At 44.4% G+C, this 24,163-nt stretch overlaps 1 protein-coding gene across 5 annotated transcripts in view; it reads left to right on the forward strand.

The window, feature by feature from the left end:
- LOC113585882 (glucosidase 2 subunit beta-like) overlaps positions 1-24,163 on the forward strand; it is a 91,461-nt gene that overhangs the window by 11,199 nt on the left and 56,099 nt on the right. For all 5 annotated transcript variants that reach the window (XM_035530072.1, XM_035530074.1, XM_035530075.1 and 2 more), the window contains 2 exons: positions 5,517-5,562; positions 10,041-10,098. In XM_035530072.1, coding sequence (XP_035385965.1) covers positions 5,517-5,562; positions 10,041-10,098 — 104 coding nt within the window. The remainder of the gene's footprint in view (positions 1-5,516; positions 5,563-10,040; positions 10,099-24,163) is intronic.

Consider the following 24,163-nt stretch of genomic DNA (forward strand, 5'->3'; position numbering starts at 1 on the left):
GAAGGCGGGTGCAGCTTCACCCACCTCCACCTGTTCCTGCCTAAACCGTTCTCACCTCCACCCATTTCGGTGGTCAGATATGTTGGTGTATGTTCTGTACTCTCAGCCCCTGCTCCAGAACTTGATGTGCCTGTATATGTGTAGGTGTGAATATTAAAAGTGAATCAAAGCCTTTTTCAGTTTGCACTGAGCTATAGCTGAGCTTGAAGTAATTGGCAACAAAACGCACACACATGCACACGCAAACGCATGCACGCAGGCAGTATGTTGATTAGTAATTTAAAATCTTGCAGGAACCATCAAGTTGCTCAATAAATTGGCTGCGTTTTATGAGGCACGCTGGTGTTTTTTATGATTATTGTTCGGCACTGCTGCTTGATAAGCTTCTGCCTGAATTTTGATTTCATTGCCTTAATTAAAATGCACTGAAGGTGCTCTTCCGCCAGCACAAATGTAAAACACCACAGCGTATTTTGCGTCAGTGAATATTTGATGTGATTCCGCTAATGGATTTGACTTTTGATTGGCTTGTGTTTTGTGTGTTTTTTTTTTTTTTTCCCCCTCTTGTGAAGTGACTTGAGAAGTAAACATTCAAACTGTGTGTGTGTGTGTGTGCACGCGCGTGTGCGTGCGTAAATGCGTGTGCGTGTGTCAACCCACTTACCTTGACTCGATAAATTGTTGAGTGAAAGCAGGACTTATGCACGGTAACCTTACTTTTGAACGATTGGTACATGTTTCTGTAATGAACACGCACGCACGCACGCACGCACGCACACAACAGCCGTCTGCAGCCATCACAGTTAAAGCAGCGACAGGCATTGACAATTCAACACAAACTCATCCTCTCTGTGAGCGAGATGTGGGTTGCGTGCCCAGAGAGTTTGGGTGAGGCCTGCTCAGTCATGAAACGAGAAGCCCATTACCTTAAAACGAAGTAATGGCACTTTAGCAGGCCTTTTTGTTATACGTCACCCCGGTGCACAAGTCCAGATAGATGGTTTTGCTTTTTTGCCGTTAATATGCATGCATGTTTTTCTCTTCAGCAATCTAGTGTTAGTCCTCCGACTGCGTTCTCCGGGCTGGCTGGGCTGAACTGCTCCAGCTGTTCTCTGGATGTTGTTTTCAGGCTCGGGGGCTTCTCGGGGGCACGACCTTACAAAGGTCACAGGTCATTCATGAGTCTCCCTAGAGTTCATTAGCTCGCATTAGCGTTCACTTCCGCGGTAGATGCATTGAACCCTTGACCTCAATTTCCACTTCAGGTCCAAGATTTTGTAAGGATTGTGAGTTCATGGAAGGATTAATGTATCTGACCGGCTGCTTGGTCTTCACACCCGGCTGCTCTCCAAAGAGAGTGGAGGACATTTGACTTCCAGATCTTTTGATTTGAATCCTCTTGTTCTGTGGCATAAATAAGATACCAGGGATGACACGATCCAGCGTGCAAGGATTTCGACTCTGGGGTTGAAAGTTTGAGACATTCTCTTCTACAGGAAGCCCTTTGCAATGAAGGGAGCCTTACCTTGCACGTGTGCCCATGCCATGGCAATGTACCCCAGTCCAGTGGGTGTTCGCGTGCGCTACTCCTCCGCACCTCCTGCTGCTATGTCGTGCTACTCCTGCTGCTATGCCTTTCACTGTCTCCATCTCTCTCCCTCCAAGTCAGAGCCTATAACTACCACAGCAGTCAGCAAACTGACATGCTAATCACATGCTAATGACCTGCTAGCAGTGTTCTGCTGCAGCGCCTACACGGCATGTTTACATCGATGCAGATCCAGTATCCGGTATCCTGAGTATATAGTCTCCAGCCTAGGATCTGACGAGCACATGGTGCCTTGCATCACTGGGTTACAAAAAAAAAAAAAAAGAAGTTTGAATCTCGATTTTGACTCCCTTCAGTATTCATGCCATCTTGCAAGATGGAGACCCTGCTAATACATCAGGTTCACTTAATATTAGGTTGTATTTTTTTTATTTAGCATTTCATCAGATAAGCCAGCAAACTCTATTACACGATGGCATCTGCTAGGAAGTTTCCGCAAATGATACCAGCAGCAAGAGAAACAAGCCTGAACTCCCAAACGATCTAGGAACTTGTCAGACGGTCATTCTTAGCAATCATTTGCCTGGCTGTAGTCACGTTCAGCCCGTGTGTGCCTAATCTGTGTGTTTGTTTTCCTTTTGTGTCAGACATTATTACATGCACACTTTGTTATTGCTTCTTACTGGCCTACTCATTATGCTGCCATTGTGTTTATGTTGCATGGTTTTGTATAGCGAGAACTAAATCTTTCATAGACCAGAGTCACGGAAGGGTTCCACGCGGCCCTGACCAGGACGTGCCTGCCGTTGCATTTCAGATGAGTACCAGATACAAGTATGAGCCAGAGCTTTTTCTGCATGGGGCTGTGGATACAGCGGATAGAAAAAGGCTACACACCCATATTAAAATGGCAGGTTTTTTTTTATGTATAGAAATGAGACCAAGATTAATAATTTCAGGACATTAATTTGACCTATAATTTATACAATTCAATTAAAAAGCAAACTGAAATCTTTTAAAGGGGAAAAATACAAATAAAATACTTAGAATAACATTGCATAAATATTCACAACCTTAAACTAATTCTTGGTAGAAGCACCTTTTGATTCTGTGACAGAATTCAGTCTTTTTGGGTAGGAGTCTACGAGTGTGGCACATCTTGACGTGGCAATCTTTGCCCACTCGTCCTTGTAAAATCGCTCCAGACCTGTCAGGCTGCGAGGGCATCTCCCGTGCACAGATCTGTCAGATTGTCATCGTGATCCCCTGTGCATAGATCCACGAGGCTGAAGCGGGAGAACGGGATTGCGATATACTTTTCAGGTCACCCCACAGATCTCCACACGGGTTCGGGTCCAGGATCAGGCAGGACTGTTCCAAAACCTGAAGGCTTTCTGCCAGAACTGACTGATATTTGGACGTGTTCGTGGTTCCCTACGGCTTGACTAAAGCCCCAGATCCGGCTAAGGAAAACGGCTCCAGCAAATACTGCTGCCACCACCACTGTGGGCGTGGTGTCCTTCACTGTGGGCGTGGTGTCCTTCACTGTGGGCGTGGTGTCCTTTTTGTGATGGGCCGTGTTGTTTTTGTGCCAAACGTATCTTTTGGAATTAAGGCAAAAAAGTTCAACGCTGGTCTCATCAGACCATAACACATTTTCCCACATGCTTTGCCAGACTTGCCATAAGTGATTGCAGCCAGGCTTGGATGCATTTCTTTGTAAGAAAACGCTTCCATCTTGCCACCCTACCTCACAGCACAGACATACGACCAATACAGGAGATTGTTGTCACAGGACTTTTACTGCAGCTCCTCTGATCTTGCTGTAGGCTTCATGGCAGCCTCCTGGACCAGTTTTCATCTTGCGCTCCTCTATTTTGGAGGGATGTCCAGTTCTTGGTAAAGTCACTGTTGTTCTATATTTTATCCACTTGTTGATGACTGACTGTCTTCACTGTGTTTTGGTATATCTAATGCCCTTCTCCTGACTGATAGCTTTCAACAATGAGGTCCCTTTGGTACTTCATACTTTGTGGACCATGGCTTTAGGAGTGAGATACAACGATGAAAATGTCTGGAAATTCCTACTAGAACAGCTGTACAGAATCCCTTTAATTGATGATGCATGTGTACTATTTAACATGAGCTTGAATCTGATTGGTGAACTGAATACAGCCACATCCCCAGTTTCACACTTATGCAACCATATTATTTTAGACTTTTATTTTGAATTTTTTCCCCTTGGTGATTTCAGTTTTCAGATTTAATTGCACAGTTTTCAGATTATAGGTCACGTTAAAGGTGGAAATAAATCCAAAAATATCGATCTTGGACTTTTTTTACATCACAAATTTTTTAGATGCGTGATACGTTATCAAGGCTTTGTTTCAGACACTGGATGTTTGGTTGTTTTTATGGAGGTCATGAGAAGTGGAAGAGGCTTCCCTGAGATCAGGAGAGTAGAGTCAGACCTAGAGTGAGTTTAGGGTGACCCTAGGATGAGCTGTACCTCTGTCTAGAGCCCACATGGTTCCTCTGATATTTCTCTGATGGGAAGTGCATTGTCATTTGATTTCATACAGGTGCAGTTGACTTGTTCTGTGCTGGAGATGAAAGGGGAACTGGACTTTGTTTGTGTGCACACACAAACGTGCACACACAGACACAGATGATCAAATGAGCTCAAAACAAAACAACAAATCCCATCCACATCTTGGCACCCTCGACTGTAGTTTTCAGTCTGGCAGCCTTGAATCCTACCCAAGGCTGACTCCCTCTTCTTATTCCATGGTCATGCCCTTCCTAACTGACAGCATGGCAGGCTGGAGGCCCTGGGGTTGGTAGATAGTTCTTAGGCCCCTGGGATTGGTAGATGGTCGTTATGGCCCCTGTGGTTGGTAGATAGTTCTTAGGCCCCTGGGATTGGTAGATGGTCGTTATGGCCCCTGTGGTTGGTAGATGGTAGGTAGGTCCCTGGGGTTGGTAGATGGTCGTTATGGCCCCTGTGGTTGGTAGATGGTAGGTAGGTCCCTGGGGTTGGTAGATGGTCGTTATGGCCCCTGTGGTTGGTAGATGGTAGGTAGGTCCCTGGGGTTGGTAGATGGTCGTTATGGCCCCTGTGGTTGGTAGATGGTAGGTAGGTCCCTGGGGTTGGTAGATGGTCGTTATGGCCCCTGTGGTTGGTAGATGGTAGGTAGGTCCCTGGGGTTGGTAGATGGTCGTTATGGCCCCTGTGGTTGGTAGATGGTCACATGGACTTTTCTTTCATCGTGGGTGCCCTCCCCACAGTCCTAAAGACCCCAGTGGCCCAATCAGGCATCATTCTCCCAGCATCTGCTCTTGTCTGGCAGAGTCGAGCTGTGAGGCAGGGAGCAGAAGGAGAAGAGGGCTTTTATTTCCGATTTTATTTATTTATTTTTTGGTGCAGAGTGAGCGTCATCAGGATTTGCTGACAGTACAAAGGCCTCTGATTGCAGATTGGAATTTGGCATCTTGTGCACACACTCTCTCTCTCTCTCTCTCTCTCTCTCTCTCTCTCTCTCCCTCCCTCCCTCTTTCTGTCGTGCTCGCTGTCTGTGCCTGATTGCCTTTTCATAGAGAACCCCCTCGTGCATACCGCTCGAATCTTTCAGCTCTCGTTGCTATTATCAAAACGGCACAACCAACAAGCTAACACGGCTAATGAGACAGAAAAGGTACTGGCCGCCAATTAGCATAGTGTAATTAGCAGCCTATAATTTGCATGATGTTAATGGAGAGGACTGCCTTTGAAGGGCAGAGAAGATTTTGAAACCACCTGAGAACTTGGGTTTGGATCATTATGATCATTTAAAGCTCTTGAGCCTTTAAAATATCCTAAACAGACTTGTTGTGATGCTCTTATGTTTATTTTGCTGCTGCGTTTGCATCCCATTAAAATGAAATTGCACTGTTCTCACGCTCTCTTTATTTCCCCATCTGTGGTTAGGTCTCGCAGACGAACAAAGGCATGGCGTTCCGTCCCATGGTGACAGGTAAATGAACACCAGTGTTCACTGTTCCAGTGCTCATCCTCACTATTCTACAGCATAACCAGAAAGCTAAAACTGACCCCACCCATGCTGTAAACTCTAGAGCTCGCTCCCTCTCTCTCTCTCGTTCTCACTCTTCCTCTCTCTCTCTCTCCCTCTTCCCCTTTACCCTGGTTCTTTCCTTCTACCTCTCTCCTTCTCTCTCTCTCTCTGTGCAAAATTGATTCACTAGATTTACTCAGTCTAGTCTCTGGAGCATTTGGCTTTCCATATTGACAGAAACATATGCAGGAGCCGCTCTTATTATCTGTCATTCGTGGTGTATCGATCCGCGCCCGGCGTCGTGCTGTGCTAATTTATCAGACGCCACCCGCCCCGTTGACAGGGGACTGCGGCTCGGAGGGCAGGCGGAGGTATCCAGGGCCACTTCTACCCCCTCCGCCCACCCCCCACCCCCCAGCCAGGGCCGGTAGGCGGCAGTGTGCAAGGCTGATTCATGAATCATGCGCTCTCAATGAGACTCGAGTGAGAAGAGTCCACCCACCTTTAGCTTCTTCGCCAGTCTCGGTTGGTTAAAGAGGGAGATCTCGTATCGCTTCTCAAAGCTCTGCCATTCATCTTCCTCTCCATGGTCAAAAGATAATTTATCAGCCTTTTTGCATCCTAGAATTCATGGCTCGCATGGCAATTCTAAAATTGGTGCTTGTGTGTGTGTCTGTGTGTGAGTGTATGTTAGTGTGTAAGTGATTGTGTATCTCTGTGTGTGTGTGTGTGTGTGTGTGTGTGTGTGTGTGTGTGTGTGTGTGTGTGTGTGAGATGGACTTTGCTGCAGTGGGCAGTGTTCGTTGTCACTGTCGTGCAAGTTTTGTTTATCCAGGCAAGATTCTGCTTTCTACAGAGATATTTAAATTTCCTCCAGGCTTGCAAAACCAGGTGGCCAGTGAACTCTTCCCTCCACACAGGGAATCGATAGCGTTCAAGCGAACAGCATGCATTTAGCGAGGGGGCAGACAGTGAGAGACAGAGAGAGTCTAGAGAAGGAAATGAGATGAGGAATGCAGAGAGGGAGAGAGAGAGAGAGAGAGGGAGAGAGAGAGATGCACAGTGTCTGAGCACTGAGCGCACTGATTAATAACAAAGAGAGGAACTGTGAACAGGTACAGACTGAGTAACCACAGTCTGGCGGTAGAGGCAGGCAGACACAGACGCACCTCTGTGCCCACCGCTGTACAGCTGCAGGGGAGACGGAGCTACATGCTCTCACCACCTGTAGCCACCACACACCGCTACAAGACACATTCTACCCCAGATTTCAGACACTTCACCCAGAATTTAAAACACAGCGGAGATCTTACTGGGAGGGAACAGAGTGTCTGCAACACTCGCTGTAAAATATGCTTGTCACTCACACACTCGCACACAGACAGACAGACAGACAGACAGACAGACAGACAGACAGACAGACAGAGACAGACAGAGGGAAGGGGCGAGTCATCACTGCTGTGCCACATTATATTAGTTCATATTGATCTCCACAGTACATTTTATGTGCTGTGTAAAACATATTGCATATGTCTGCATATACAGTATATGTGTACACATAAGAGTATACACTGTATACACTGCACAGTATACTGCTATTCCCTGCTCTGTCATCTGTGTTTGTGTATGTTGCTGTTTGTGTTCGTTACTTCTGTTTATCTAAATACTTTGGCAATACAATATGATTCTGTCATGCCAGTAAAGCTCGTTTAAATTGATAATGTAGAGACAGAGAGAGACTTAAACAGCAGAAATCTGGGCACTAGAGCAAATGGAAAACTATGAAATTTGGGACCAAACACCCACAGTTTTACTGCATCTTGAATTCTGCAGAGAGATCCTGTGGGTAAACAGGAATGTGTGGAACCTGGCCAGCAGAGCTGACCTGGGCAGGTCCCCACTCCTCCTGGATAAAAGATGAGAAAAGATGTTGCAAATTCCGGTACCACCTCGACCCAGGCTCCCTTCCCCACAAAGCCTTTATCAGCAATAAACGAAATTCAAATGACCCACTACACCTACTGGCCAATAAGAAAAACCTAGAAAATAGTCCAACTCGACCCTCCACACTGAAAGGAACTGAAGACAACAACAAAGTGCTTTATGTCCTGTATTGGAAAAATGAAATTGCGCGTCAGAACAAACCAAAATTTCATGAAATACTTGATCGTGAATGCAGATCAGCAGATTATCTCATCAGATTTGAAGAAGACAAACAAAGGCGAACCCTGTGTAAATCCGGAGCGAGTGACCGTAAACTGGCCACAGGAACAGGAAGGCAGAGACAAAGCCTGCTGTCCAGAGAGGACAGGATCTGCACCCCTCTGTCTGTCAGGAGAAACTGAAACTCGGCGGCACTTCGCTTTTTCACGTCCAAAAACCATCAGAGAAGCCTTTCTATACAGAACTACTAACATCCCCACCTTCCTCACACTGCCCGATGCAGAAAAACGGAAAATGTTACTGGGGGAAAACGCAGAAACTGTAGATTTAGCAGGAAAGTTTATACAAAACTACCATAAAATCAGAGAAAACACTATAAAAGATGCATTCACAAGCCTCTAATCTAATGTTTGTTATCGTTGACTTCATTGTATTCCCTTTGGTTCAGACAGTGAAAATATCTAATGTTCTACAATCTTTGTTGCTGTTATGTTTATTTGATTTTATTTATTAATTTTCTATTTGTATATAAATAATCTCCATATACTGTATTGCTTTGGCAACATGGGCAATTTATGATGTCATGGCAGTAAAGCTCATTTGATTTGATGAGAGAGAGAGAGAGAGAGGTGGGCAGATGGGCAGGTGGCAAAGTAAAACCTCAGTAGCATCCTGGGAAACCGCTGGTATCTAATGGGCTCTTGTGGACAGCATGCTGCTCTGAGAAGCCCATACCATCTTTCTTTCTCTTCTTTCTAACCACCTGTGTCTCTCTCTCTCTCTCCTCTTTTTTTTTTTAAAGCCCACATCTTTCAAGCTAAAATATTTAACTAGTTTTGAAGTTGGGAAGTTTTCAAGAAAAACTCTGCCTCAACCTTTATCTTGAATTTTGTTTTTATACTTGGGATAGACAAAAGGATATACTTAGGACTTTAAACGTTTTGAGTTTGTGGGTTTGTTCCTTTGTTCCAGCAGGAATAATTGCTCAGTTAGTGTTGAATAGATTCTGAAGGTGCACCTCTGTGTTTAGAGCTGAATTCTTTGGTAGCCCTTCGTAAATGTCATACCATTTGAAAAATATTACACTATTTATTCACCCATTTCATTACAATAGCAATTGTCCCAACGGAAATGATGATCTATTGTAATTACATTTCTCTGCGTATCGCATTTGTGTAACGTTGTACAATGTCCTCCAGGGTTAAGGGAGAGTGCAGGATACAAAACTTTAATTTGGGTTTTGAAAAGGGGGGGGAAAAGACAGCCAGCCTGATTATTATGGTAATCTTGTTCCCTCGCTCCCTTTCTCCTTTTCTCTCTCTTTCTCTCCCTCTCTCTGTGTCAGTTAGATTTCCGAGCAATCTCCACACCACATTCTGGATGCCAGAAGGTCTAATAGGGTCTGTGTCGGAAAAGGTGTTGGCTGTCTCTTTAGATTAAGGAGCAAAACCCCTTTTTCAGTTGTGGCCAGCTGACCTACATAAATCTTCTTTTGGGCCGTGTTGGTTTTTCGCTCACGTTTCAAGAATTCTCAGGCAGTGGCGTCTGGTTCTAGAACCTACCTGCGGCATTCTAGAACTTGATTTGAAAGCATGTGGCCATGAGTGGCACTTTCACGCTCACGCGCTAATCCACCTCCACCCCGCCCCCTTTCAACCGCTCGTACCTTTTATCGCCACCCCGGCCTCCTACACTGCACCCTGATTGGCTGTTGGGTACTGATGTAACATTCCCCAGAGCCACTTTGCGTTCAGTACAGCAGCATGGGACAGTGGCTGAAGAAGGAAAACAACAAAAACAACAACAAAAAAAGAGAAGTAAACATTAGATATAACGTATCGAGAAATCTATTCTTGTATGACCGAACGTGTGTGGACAGTCGCGCGGGATCGTCTGACGCGTGCAAATACGAGAGGTTGGTGCGCGTCAGTCCCGGTCTTGTGCCCTATAACCCTGTTATTAAGACTTGAGCTCTGGAGAAGCAGCTGGTTTTGATCTTTAATAGTCTGCGTCATCCGCCAGATGGTTAGGGGCTCAAATGTGTGGTGTGCTGGGTGCAGGAGGTGTCTCAGACCAAACCCCCCCCCCGCCTTTTTTATTTGATGTACTTGATATAAATGGATTTCTTTGATGGGAAGTCACATCCAATGATTTTAGACACCCAGACACACGACTGACGCATTTCGAACACATTAGCTTCAGATTTTCTGTAGGGTTAGGGTGTGTGTTAATGGACCGAATTGAAGTACATGTGTGTGTGTGTGTGTGCATCGCAGGGTTCAAGTGGAGGAAGGCAGAGCTGGTGTGATCCACCGTGGACAGCGGGAGGGTGAGGTGAGTGACGTCTTGCAGGTGTGAACGGACCTGGAGTCGGTCTGCTGTGCCGGGAAGGGAGACCGGGTTCTGGAGGTCTGACTGGATGTCTTCATTAACGTTCTGCCAGTGTGTGCAGTTGAGCTACGTGGTACCTCCTTTTTGGATTTAGAGTGTGACAAGTGCAGTTTAGACAAATGGTTTCCCTTACTGCCGGGAGTGCGTGTGTGCTGGTGTAAGAGAGAATTTTTGGGTGTGACAGAGGGTTAGAGAGAAGAGCGAGCGAGAGAGGGAGAGAGCGAGAGCGCATGAGGCCATCTGTTCCACTTTCAACTGTCTCACACACCAAAAAAAAACCCTCTAAAAAAGTACCCGTGTAAAGAAAATGGCTTCTGTCAGCGCTTCGGGAGCACTAGGGGTCTGACACTGACCCGAGACCAGCTTCGCTTGGGCAGAGGATGTAACTGGCACAGTGCTGATCAGGCTTCAAGTTCCTTCACCACCGCCACCACGGTGCACGCGTCTGCACGCGGCGCCGTGTGGGTGTGCGGGCGCGCGCTTCACCATTGTTTTGATGTAAAACTATTTAGATTTTCCATTACTGCAGGCCCGACAGCAATATGACTAATGCTCCTTAAAGAATGGTTTAGCTAGCGGTTCACCTGCGCTTTCTCGGCGACATAATCCTTTATATAACGAAAACGCTAATACCCTAAATAACATTCAAATAATGACTTTTGTCAAGCAACAAGAACAAAGAGTGGAATGGCAATGAATTCTAATGAAGTTTTTTTTTTTTTTTTTTTTTTTTTTTTTTTTTTTTTTTTTTTTTTGAGCCACGGAACATTTGAATATGCATGACTATGGAAATGTGCACTTAGCCGTAATCAAAACAAACGATGATCAAGCTTTGCGCTTTACGCTGGTCGCCAGTGATTGTGGTTAACGAGCAATTTACATAAGCAACGACGTTAACGACCGTAACGAGAAGCGGCGCGCGTGAGATAACGGCGGTATCTACATATGGGAAAGTCGAAAAATGCTGAACTGTTAACACAGCAGGCGCGTTATACGCGTGGAGAATGGAAAAAAATACCGCGACTTAAGCTATTTTTTTCCTCATGTTATCTCGTAGAAAAAAGTAGGCCTTGTTTTTGTAAGCGTTGCTGAACGCCTAGTTCTTTATGGCCTACTGTAGCTAGATACCAGATCAGATTCGCGCGATCGGACAAGTTTATTCAAGTTATTCAAGTTTATATTCGAGACTGGCATTCGGGTGGCGAAAGCTGTCTCACTAAAAATAATGTAACAATTTCAACAAGCGCCAACCGGCCCAAGGTTTCGATATGTAATCATTATTAATACTAATACCCTTAAATAATTTTAAGAGATGAAATGACAGTGTAGTATAGCGTTAGTCCAGCGCTGCAGTGTGCATCCATCCACCATCATATGAGAAAGGAACTTCAAAGAAATTTATGCCATTCGGTTTGATTGCATTGAACAAGGTAAACCGTATATAAGATATATTATGTATCATTTTCTTTTTGTTGTTATTCTCATTCTCAGCTCATTTTTTAAATCGTTTATAATGTTAATTGCTTTCGCAGTAGTTGTTAATTACAATTCATGGCAATAAACAATGAGAGAGAGAGAGGGAGAGAGAGAGAGAGAGGAAGAGATACAGAGAGAAAGAGAGAGGGAGAGAGAGAGAGAGAGAGAGAGAGAGAGAGAGAGAGAGAGAGAGAGAGAAGCTATGGAGATCTCTCTCTCTAAGTTGCAACCTTGTGGTGACTTTGCTGTTCTGTTTGTGTGGTGGGCTGTTGTGGGCTCCACTCCCTCATTGAAAGACAAACAACATGAGCAAAAGCCATTAGAGAGTAATTAAGGCTTAATACTCATTTTATGTTGGTTTTCTGTCCCCCCCCCCCCATTCATTCTTACAAACCATGTATCACAGTCTTACGCACACTCTCACAGTCTTGCGCACACTCTCACAGTCTTGCGCACACTCTCTTACACACATTCTCACAGTCTTGCGCACACTCTGTCTTACACACTCTGTCTTACACACTCTGTCTTACGCACTCTGTCTTACGCACTCTGTCTTACGCACTCTGTCTTACGCACTCTGTCTTACGCACACTCTCTGTTTTACCCACACTCTCTTACCCACACTCTCTGTTTTACCCACACTCTCTTACCCACACTCTCTGTTTTACCCACACTCTCTTACCCACACTCTCTGTTTTACCCACACTCTCTTACCCACACTCTCTGTTTTACCCACACTCTCTTACCCACACTCTCTGTTTTACCCACACTCTCTTACCCACACTCTCTGTTTTACCCACACTCTCACAGTCTTACGCACACTCTCAGTCTTACCCACACTCCCTTCTATGCTCCCTGGCTTGCGAGATCTCTGCTAAATTCAGTTTCCACTTGAATGTTTAAGTTAATGCAGGAGCAGAAAGGATTCAGAGCAGTGTCGGGCGAAACACCCTTTGCTGTAAGCAAAGCATCACTCTGGATGAAGGAGTCTTTCTTTTGTCCTACAGCCTCAGTGAAGTTCTAACACTCACTGGGTGAGATTTAGTGTCCTGCTTTTTCTTTTTCCTTAATGCTTCTAGAAAAAGATGGGCTTTCTCCCTGGATCCTGGCTTTCCTTACTGTAGAGCACACTGCTGTAACTGTGACAGACACTTGTGTTGTCTCCACTTGCATACTAACAAGACCTTCTCTGAAGAATGCCTGGAAAATTATACTCTTAAGGATACGGGCGTGATACACTTCTCAGCTGGAATAATACTTGACATTGTGAATGTTAAAACATTGTGCTTTGGAAAATTCCCTGGTTTGTAGCAAACACTGACACACTAAAGGTCTTGGTTTGCTTTAACATGTTCCAGTAATTGAACTGACAAGCCAAATGTACCTAAGATAGTGCAGAAGATTCTAGAACATAAGTCAACATCTGTGGGAATGGGGCAGAAGATTCTACAACAGAAGTCAACATCAGTCTTCCTAACAGACCTGCCAGTTAAACCCAAATAAAAAGCTATGTGGGTGTTAACCAGCTTACCTGGAAGTGTTGGGTGTAGGCTGAGACTGAACAGGAAGCTAGCTTTCCCACAGGAGGGTTAGACTTTAGAGGCTCTGCATCAAACCCACACGGGTACAGCACACCATCCCAACATTTGTGCCTATTCATGTTTGCTGAAATGTCCTTCTTGGCTCGGTGGGTTGTGGGTATTAAAATGCTTAGTCCAACCCAAACCAAGCAGAAATGGAGACAGGCCAGCACATTTCTTCCAGTGAATCAATAAATCAGAGTCGTGATGGCGTGACCGGCCGCGTTCGTTTGGTGCCTTTTCAAATCTTTTTTGATGGGTGGTGTCTGTCATCATCTGAGTCCAGGTAAGCTCTCACTGCACAGTCTCTCATGGCTTGGTTGATATTATAAGATGTTGAGCCCTGAATGCAAAGGGTTGGAGTCAGATTGTCAATGGTTTTTCATGGTTCCCTCGTAATTCATCACTGGACCACTTAAGGGCATTCTCCATGTAACACTGTATTCTAGAATATTCCATTAGCATATTTGTTAGTGCTTTGAATGTCCAGTTATTATGTAGATGTGTCCTGACTTAAAACGCTACGTTATTGTTCGATGTTGCCGATGAAGAAGGTTCGGTTGACACGGTCGTGGGTCGCAGGCGGGATGAAGGGGTGGTCACTGAGCCTTCACATGAACCGTTTTTAAAACTGGTTTATTGAACGGTTGAAAGATTGAACGTTTTGGCGCTCATCTGGGACATGTTTCAATTTTGCTGTGTGTGTGTGTGTGAGAGAGACAGAGAGAATGTGTGTGCGTCCACGTTATCTGTCTCCTCTGATGGCCAGTAGGTGGCAGCAGATCACAGGTGGTTTGATGAAACTGGACTCACGTTCACACCTCTTTCTTTCTTTGTCTCTTTCTTCTGTTTTTCTGTTTCTGTCTCAACATTTCTCTCTCTCTCTCTCTCTCTCTCTCTCTCTCTCTCTCTCTCTCTCTCTCTCTCTCTCCCTTGCCATCCATCTTTGACTCTCCTCATCTCCTTGTATGGCTTTATGGTTTGCATGTGGAGCTGGTGTCCTTTTCTCTCGTTCTGTTCTCTAGCTCCCCCCCCCCACTCTCTCTCTCTCCCCTCTCACTGTGCTCTACTGGGCTGTGCTTGTGGAATTAGAGGCGGGGTCTATGGGCTGCGCTGGGCTGGGCTTGTGGAACTACAGGGTGGGGTCTGTGTGCTGTGCTAGCCTGCATTGCTGTGTTCAGCCAAACCCTTCCTCCTAGTCCCTTACTCACACCAAGCCTGAGATGCTCAGACACACATTCAGACACACATTCCCAGTGAGAGCCTGGTATGTAGTTGTAATGGTTTTCTCCTCCTCTCTTTCTATAGGAACAAACTCAAATTCATCGAGGTAGTGCAGTTAAATTGGAATATCATTATGGGTTGCATTACACGTGTAACTACCACAAATTACAATATAAAATACCGAGTAACAGTGCGCAACACTGCCCTGTTTCTCTGTTGTCATGTAATCGAAAACGGAGCATTGGTACACACAGTATCAGACTGTTGCTACATTGTTACTCTGTGTATTACACTGTGGCCGATGACACAGCCACGCCGTAACGACGCCTGTGTAACGTAGCGCGGCGACGCTGCGCGTTTCCTCGTGTTTCATCCCTTCCGTCGCTGTGCTACAATGTGCACACACGCGATCAGGAAGCAGGAACCGCGCGCCAAAGGCTGCAGGGCCGTGGTTGAGCGGCACACGCGTGGACCTGGGCTTCCGCCGTGATGTCACGGGCACGGCTGTTACCCTGGGGAGCTGTTGGCGGCGAAGAGTTGCGGCCAGCGCCCCGCTGAATCGTGTGCGGCGCGGCAAGTGTTTCATCCTTCTTCTCTGCCTTTCTTTGTTTCGTCCTTTCTATTCTCGTCTTTCTCTAGCTCCCTTTTGCTTCTCCCTCCCTCTCTCTCTCTCTCTCTCTCTCTCTCTCTCTCTCACTCTTATCTCCTCTTCTTTCTCACTCTCTTTGTCTATTTCTCCTGTGCTCTCCCTTTGTCTCTTTCTCTCTGTCTCGCGCGCTCTCTCTCTCTCTCTCTCTCTCTCTCTCTCTTCTCCAATCCACCTCCCTGTGCAAGGTCTCTCTTTGCAGTCGGATCGCTTCCTCAGTGTGCACTTGTGTCTGGCCCTGTCTGCACACCAGGCCAGAGAGCTTATATAACTCTAACCATCCACCTGAGAGCCTTCAGAGAGAAAAACGCTGCCCAGAGTTCACTTCCCACACTACTGCTCCGTGTGTGTGTGTGTGTGTGTGTGTGTGTGTGTCTGGGCTGGGCTCGAGGATGCCCAGAGACACTCTTCTCTGCTTTGCTCCGGTCGTCCAGCGATCCCGCCATCCATGGCCTGGTAATGGAAAAAATGGGTGGACGAAGTGGGTGTGTTGAGAGGGTAATGGAACTGTCAGGAGTGCGTGTGTGCGTGTGTGTGTGTGCTTGTATATGGAGGGTAAGAGATGTTCTTATGCCTTTCTCCTTGACCCATTCTCTCTCTAACACACAGCGAGTATGTGTGTGTGTGTATGTGTAAGGTGGATGAAAAATGCTTCCATGCCACTCCCTTTGACCCCCACCCCCACATGCATGGGGCTGTGGGGCGCGCACATGTGTTCATGCATCAGCCTGTGTGTGAGCAAGACATCCAAGGCTCCAGACATGGCTAGATGTTTTCACCCTGTCACCATGAACTTATAATATCCTTATGAAACAGTCGGGAGATACACGCTTGTTTTCCTCCTCCTCTTTATCAATCGTCCCTGTTCCTCTCTCTTTCAGTCTCTCCATGTCTGTCTGCATATCTCTCACTTTCTGTACATGTTCTTTCCGAAGCAATAAATCCTTAAAAAAGTTCATATAAACAATAAAAACGTTTTTTTTTTTTTTTTTTCATTTCCTAATTCAATCCACAGAGCTACTCTCTCTTGCTCTCTTACGACTTACGAGGGAGCTAGGGAGCTCTTTCTTCTCTCTCTCTCTCTCTTTTCCCCTCCTATCTTTTCCCTTGTTTGTTGACAGAGACTGTGTAATATTGTCGTTTGGTAACGTAAAACCGGTAAAAGCGTAATCACTGTCAAAGTGTCACCGTAAGCGCGGCGTCTCCCTGGCGTCGGTGACGGAGCCGTCAGTCAGGGTCTTAGGTGCTCATTGGCTGAGTGAGCGCCGCGTGTTTACAAACAGGAACCCTCTGGAAACAACCGGGACGAAACGGAGGGCGAGGCGGCCGACGGGGAGCGTGGGCGGGGGAGGGGAGGAATGGCGCTAATTAGATGCTAACACGACAGCGTTGTTTTGACATTTCATTTGCATCGGTGGTGATTAGGGACACCTGCATAAACACGCGAGCGTGCTCTGCCAGACTTAAGACGCTCGCGCGGAGAGTTGCGCCACGGAGCTGGCCGGCTAGCCCGCGCGCACCGTGCGGACGATTGCGGTTTTTGTTTGTTTGTTTGTTTTTTTTGATTTCCCCCGGATTGCCCCGCAGCGGAGATCTTCTCGCGAGATGTTCGTTTATCGAATCGAGACGATTACTCGGTTCTAAAAGTCTGTGTTAGATTTCAGTCGGAAGGCCCACCGGCGGTGTGGGGCTCCCAACGGGTGAACCGCAGTCTGCAAATAGCGAGGAGGCGAAAGAGCGCAGGTACGAATAATAACAAATGTCAGAAGTGTCGTTGGTAGTCGGCGTGGAAGCGTTAATGAGGCGGATTCAGAGCAACGAGAGGCCCTTTAACAAAACGTCAGCGGGATTCGTTCATCCAGCGCTGTCCTTTTATGTGTGTCAGACTCAGAATGCGGCGTTGCAAAGACTTCCATGATTGGAAGAGGAGGCTTCTGTTTTCCTCTTTGTGCAGAAGGAACAAACACAAACACGAACGCGTGGTCAGGACTGGAGTAACCATCTATGGCTCTGGGCCCAGCACCATGGTGATCAAAGCATTCCCCACTACTAAACTGAAAAAGAGAAGGATTTTATTCAGCATTCACAGTGGTTTAAATGGTTTTAGGGTGTTTCATTGTCATACGTCCTGGATTTAGTCCTGTGTCTGTACAGGTCCTTGCTAGGTATACAGTGTGTAACTGTAAAAACAAGCTGTTGACGAGAAAACACTCAAGTCATTTTAAACGTCTCCAAATGCTGAGTAAAATACATTTTTTGATATTTAGCACTGCATTTTTCTACGGCTGTGGTGTGTGGAGCGTGGTAAATATATAGAGATGATGTGTGTAAACTTTATGCTTATGATGTCGCTGGGTTTGTTAGTTTTGCCTGAGAGCTGGAGGGTGAGTGGTGTTTGTGATCTCAGCCCTGGTGCCTGGACGATGCGTGGTGGCTTGCCGATCAAAGGGAACAGGCAGTAAGTAATTGATGGTGGCCACTACCGCCACCGCAGACATATCAGGGTTAAAGAAAACCTGAACCTTATGAGACTGGAGGACCCTGCTGGGCCTAAATGAAGGTGTGTGTGTGTGTGTGTGTTGGTGGATTTAGGTGTAGATATTTTTGTGTGTGTGTGTGTGTGAGAGAGAGAGAGAGAGAGAGAGAGAGAGACGGGGAGAGAGAGAGAGAGTGTTGATAGTGACAGGCTGGCTTTTTCTCTACCAAGGCTCTGTCAGACCTTTCTCTTATCTAGCCTGTTTTTGCAGTCTTAGGTACAGCTAAGCTGAGCTTTGCGTGTGTGTGTGTGTGTGAGACATGGATAGATAACACTGGCACTGGAAGACTGGTAGAATTTTACTCCCCAAATTCTTCTCGGAAAAACTCTTGGAGTTTGTATTATTTTCTGGTGTATGTGTGTTTTCCTTGGTAGTGTATATTCTGCATATGCATGCACACTTCTCTGCTGACCTTTATCACTCCATCAGCTTGGTGTTTCTCTGCCGTGGTGTTTTGCTGCGGTGTTTGCAGTAAACAGTAAAACTGCACAAATGACCTTTCCCAGTGTGGATGAAAGGCCAGGCGCGCAGAGCCGTGGGCTGGTGCGACGAGTTGGGCGTGCAACCCCGTTCGAGTCGAACACGACACGTGAGGTCCGACATCAGGGGTGAGCTGGGTCCCAGCCAGGGAGATCCATGTTCATGTCACACATGGGGTTGGTCCGGTTTCAGCTCGGAATCGCTGCAAGCCGATTGGCCGAGCTGCATTGCAGGCAAAGGAATAAAGGCACACCGCAGGGCAGATGCGCTCAGCGTTGTTCAGTTTTTGCGGCAGTGTATATCGTCAGCCCACTCTAGACAGGTAACAGATGCGTGTTTACTGTCACAAATAGGACTGCTTATCACTTGAATGTGGCAGCTTCTATTTCGGTGTTCGAGTTTTGATAGAAATCATAGTTGGTTTGCAATCTTCAAACAAACAAAAATAGCATGAAATGAAGCAACAAAGTTGCTCTTACACAGGGCGTGTTGAGTGCCAGGTCCTGAGCTTTAGGGGCTTATTTCCGGCATGTTTTATTGGTCAGCATAGTGAAACAACGGACAGGTGGCACTCTGGTGTGTAGGGGCAGGTTAGCCAGCCATCTTAGAACAGAGTGCATTGTGGGTAATCGCCCAACGTGATCTGTCACCACATTTGCAGTTTTTGAAAGGAATTTAATTAAACTACAATCTTTGGGAACAGGTTTGGATTTTTATAAGTGGGTAAACATGCATTTTCTCTTTCACCATGATGTAACTGCTGTGAGCCATGGACAAAATGAGAAGTGGATTGCTAATGAGGAAAGAATAATTTGAAAAACTATTTTATAATTATAACAATAAAGACTACTCCAACCAGTCCACCTGTTACCTGATTTGAGTGTTCTTGTGTAGAACACATCCAGGCCTTTGTTACCATAACAACATAACAATGTTATGTTGGTAAGCTATTCAAACTGTGCAATAAGCAGTGCATTACACAAAGCATTAATTATTCATATTCATTTATTATGTGTATCAATATTAATCAGTTTTGGACATCATAGAAAACTGCAGGAAATTCCTGTGGTGTGTAATTTTGCTAATAGTGATCTGAAGATCCTCTCCTGGTTTATCCCAGATATTTTAATAACAGTTCCTAGGTTAATAATGCAGATAAAGTGGTTCCTTGGCAGAAAAATGTCAAACATTCATGTTAATCTATCAACCTACATTTATATTAACTTATCATGCTATATTTATGTTAATCTGTCAATCTACATTCGTTAGTCTATCAACCTAAATTTATTGTAATCTATCAACCTACATTTTTGTCAATTTATCAGCATGCATTTGTTAATCAACCTACATTTGTTATCAGCCTATATTTGTTAATCTGCCAACCTACATTGATAATCAACCTACATTTGTTAATCTAGCAATCCACATTCATGTTAATCAATTTACTGACTCCCATTCACAATGTAGCTAAGCAACAACAACAAAAAAAGCAATAGAGGAATAATATAAAATAGCAAGTACTGTAGCATAATAACTATAATGACACAATAACTTTAAACACAATAAGCAATTAAAACAAATAATTATTCATGGAGATTACTTAATTTCAGCAAGAAAAATAATAAACAAGTAAAACAATTGACTAAAACCAAAGATGCATTGAAGATTATTTACTAAATACACTAGTTGAGTATCATCCCTCATCCAGGAGAACCATTTTTACCCAAACAGCCTAATGCGATTTTAGTTGCCCTGATAATCCAACAAGGAATCCAATCCGGAATCCTAATCCAGAATTCTTCTTCCAACTGTTAGAGGTGCAGTGATATATTCGTCAATTACGTTCAGTTAAAACATTTGGCCAGTTGTTTACAAACAATAGTCTATAGCTAGAGCTGATTTTTAAAATGTCAATCAAAAAGGGAAAAAAAAAAAAGATTTTCATGTTTCTTCAGAGACAAGCTATACGTTCCATTTTTAATCCATTTTATGATGGAATGTGAGCAAATCTCATGAACATACGGTTAAAATATTTTTGTTTGACCAACTAACTGAAAAGAGCCACTAAAAGGAGAACGAAGTAGAGCTATCAAACTACTTTTTTTCTTTCCTCAAAATTCAGCCAACAATTTGCATATTAGTGGGGGTTTTTGTGTGTGTGTGTGCTGAGTTTTGTCTGTAATCCACCTGTGGTGAAATTACTCACCAGTACTACTGCAGCGCTCTACAGCTTTTTTTTTTTAAAATTCTGACAGAGAGAAAGTGAGTGTGAGTGAGCTAGCAAAATATCCACCCAGTCTTCAGTTCCTCTTAGGTGCCATACAGATGATTGAGCCTGACACAAAATGGCTCCGGGATCCCACAATGCCTTAAGGCGCAATCCTGTGCCTTAGGGATTGCCCACTTTCTGGTCTGTCACTTTTTAGTTGGAGAGACTTTTTTACCGTGACTCCAAATTTACTGGGTCAGCTCAATACAGCATATCAAGGCCATGTGTACTTTCCTGTTGCCAGTTCTCCATCATTACTGCTGGATTTTACTGGCTGGCTGAACACACCGAGGGAATGACCCATTGTTAAAACAGATTTCCGTTACTTTGCTTCCGCTTTTTGGGACAACGGGATGACAGGCAGAGCTAAACTAACTCGAGTGAGCAAGGATCGGCAGTAACTGGATTTGGTGTGACACCACTGAACCCAGACAGTAATGCACACAGGCTTGTTATAGCCTGTCAGGCTGAAAGATAAGGACAGAGTTAGAATTGAATCTTTCACAGGGCTATCAGCAACCATTAGCGCCTGCAAGCTGTAATAAACCCCTCTGTTTTTTATATACTTTTATATTTCTTCTCTGACAGCATGAAAATACACAGGATGATGGGCCAAGAAAATTCCATTAATTTCCCCCCCGGCCTCCCGCTCTCTCGCTCTCTCGCGCTCTCGCGCCCCTCTCTGTTGCATTCTTTTTTTTTTCTCCCCCTCTCTGTCTCTCTCGGTTCAGCAAGCTTCACTGGCATGACCGTAAGCATTTACAGTATTGCCAAAACGGTATCACAGTAAAACAGCAATATTAAGGAAATTAAGAATGGTACTATATTTGAATAAATACTGCCATTAAAAGAACTGTCGCATGAACGAACGCTTCATGCGACAGAGAAAAGTAAAGAAGTGAAAAGGAAAACAAGAACAAGGAGAAGAAGAATAAATGGCCAGATAAATGTTTACAAACAAGGCCGTACAGTCCCTCTCTCTCTCTCTCTCTCTGTTGCATTCTCTTTATCTCTCTGTCTAAGGAGATTCTATATGGGTGCTAAGGTCAGCTTATCATCAAGCTAAATGCCAATGTAATTATTAAGAGTCTGGAGACTGTGAGACGAGATCATGTCCTGCAGCATACACACCATATTTAATTAATAAATGTCACCCCTTGGCGCGCGTGCGTGCGCGTGTGTGTGTGTGTGTGTGTGTGTGTGTGTGTGTGTGTGTGTGTGGCGGGGGGTGGGTGGGTGGGTGAGTGTGTCTCTGTGTGTGTGTGTGTGTGTGTGAGTGTGTGAGCACATGCATGTATGCGTGTGGGTGTGTGGGGACCGAGGTAACACGCAAGCTCTTACGAAGTGAAAAGAGCAAGTGAACACCTGGACACTAAATCTAGAACAGAGTGGTTTATAAAAGATGAGTTCCATGGTTGTTCTCTTCAGCTGTGCGCCGCAAGATGTGCACAAATTGCATAATAACATTTGAAACACTATGGTAAGCTGTAGAAATGTATTATTAGTTTTACTTCAAGTTTTATAATTACAACTAAGTTACTAGTCTGTGATGAGTGAAGTGTTGGGGTCAAGAAAAGTCTCATATGATATAATGTGGATTAATCAACAGTGAACCAGCGAGGCATTGGAACTGGACAATGCAAGTGTGGCATCTTATAATTCTGGACTCGCGTCTCCCTGAAAGCCTCTGGGTTCGCCACAGTGATTATGGTGCTGAACATTTGACCAAATGGGACAGTGCGATGCTCCGCTGACGTTCTTTTGTGCGCGGGCCTGCCTGTGCACAAGTGCTGTCCCTCAGGAACAGGTGGAGCAGATACTCTGAGACTACCGGCGCTGCGGTCTGCAGCCAAACTGCGGTGTTACCTAGAAGTGTTACAAGACAATGTTACAAGGTAGTGCTATTCTGTTACAGATCACATCTTCCCTCCCAACAAAATTAGTTTACCAATTATTATTAAAAATAAATAATACATCTCTTTAGTCAGTGTTTTACACTGTTTTTAAAACGTATTTTTATACCATTGTTTATTACAGCATAATTAATGACTAATTATTTAGTACCATTTAGAAAATGTATATTTTATGACAATTTCAGCTTGCTATAATTTTGACAATCGTTTTATCATATTATTATTGACTTGTACCTATCCACAAATGGATTAATTTGTGCACAAATGTCCATTGCTACCATGGTATTATTGTGAGCCCTGGGTGTCAGCTACAGGAAGTGATCATGACTCTCCACACTATAAGCATTGTGCTCAGGTGAATGCCATATTTATTGACTGAATAATACAAAATGCAAATTGTTGCGGTCGTGAAAAGGTATAGCTTACTACTCTCAGCTCTCTCTCGCCATACGCATAATGTAGTTTTAGGAATATGAATATCAAATTGTTTTTATTTGATATCCACTTGAGTGGCAAGAAATTAGATTTTACGTTACGCTACAATGATAACAGGACTCATTCAGACATAAAGTGCAATAAAATTTTACAAATACATTGTTATAAAAATACAAGTTATAAAATTAAATAAACATACTTGAAAAAGACAAAAAGACATGCTGCTGGGATCCTGAAAAGACAACCACTAGGAGTCTCGCCTCCCGCTCAGCAAAGTGTGAACCACAGCGTAAAGGTTTGTTTTACAGTTCAGAGAAAAGCCGTTTTGTGATTATGCAAAGACAATTTACTCACTCGCCACCATTAGCACATTTAACAAATGTTAAACATGAAAATGTCAACCACAGGTATTAACAAACTGTTTTACAAAGTTCAAACATTTGAACAGTGTAATGCACAATTTGCGTTACCATTTGAGGAGCGGAGCTGAGGTGTTCTACGTCTGGCCATACGCAAAAATGACTGTGACATCATATTATGACATCAATATTCTATAGCTGTCATAGAGTATTCAACTATCAAGAGTTCTATACAGAATGAAGCGTGCGTGTTCACCACGGTGATTTATTTTTATATACTAACCACAGTATTATGACTAACTTCATGCGTTATAAAACTACTATGTCGTTACCCAATAAGATAATGCTAAGGTGTTTTGTTCACAGTTCCAATATTTTCTTACAAAAAAAACAATGTTATCTCATTGTTTTATGGTCAGAGCAAACATAACAGTGATGTGTACCATCTCTGTGTATTTTTGTATATATGTTGACATAAAAAAAAAAGTTTCATTATGTAAGGTTTTCATGACCAATAGGCCTTGTGTAATGTACATATGTGGGAGTGGGTGCACATGTGTGTGCTTGACACACACACACACACACACACACACACACACCCCATGAACGATACTCTAAGGGACCTTTTGCCCTTAAGCGATAACCTTATAAATTCTACACAGAAACAGATTTCATGAGTCACTTCAAGATATGCCGAGAAAGGGGAACAGAAACAGCCTTCAGAAATACTGGCCTTCTCATGGATAAATCACCAGCCAATTACACCATCGCTGTGCTGTTTTATTCTGGAACACAAAGGTCACTGTTGAGAAGATGGAAGACTCAGAATACAGTGGCCACATTAAAAAAAAAAATTATATAAGAAGCAAATTAATAGAACTTCCACTGAAAGCCGAAACAAATCAAACCCCCGCGTTTCTGCTTCTATCGGTCTTAGCAGTGAGGCATGTGTGCAGCAGCTAACAGCATGGGGTGAGGAGCCAGGATGTGTAAGCTGAGACACACTCGAGCAACCGCATGATGCTCACTGAGGTTTAAATGTCATGGGTTAAAGGTAGATTAGTCAGTTTTCCCCCTTCGTCATTCAAA

The sequence above is a fragment of the Electrophorus electricus genome, chromosome 9 (assembly GCF_013358815.1).
Source record: "Electrophorus electricus isolate fEleEle1 chromosome 9, fEleEle1.pri, whole genome shotgun sequence".
NCBI classification, from domain to species: domain Eukaryota; kingdom Metazoa; phylum Chordata; class Actinopteri; order Gymnotiformes; family Gymnotidae; genus Electrophorus; species Electrophorus electricus.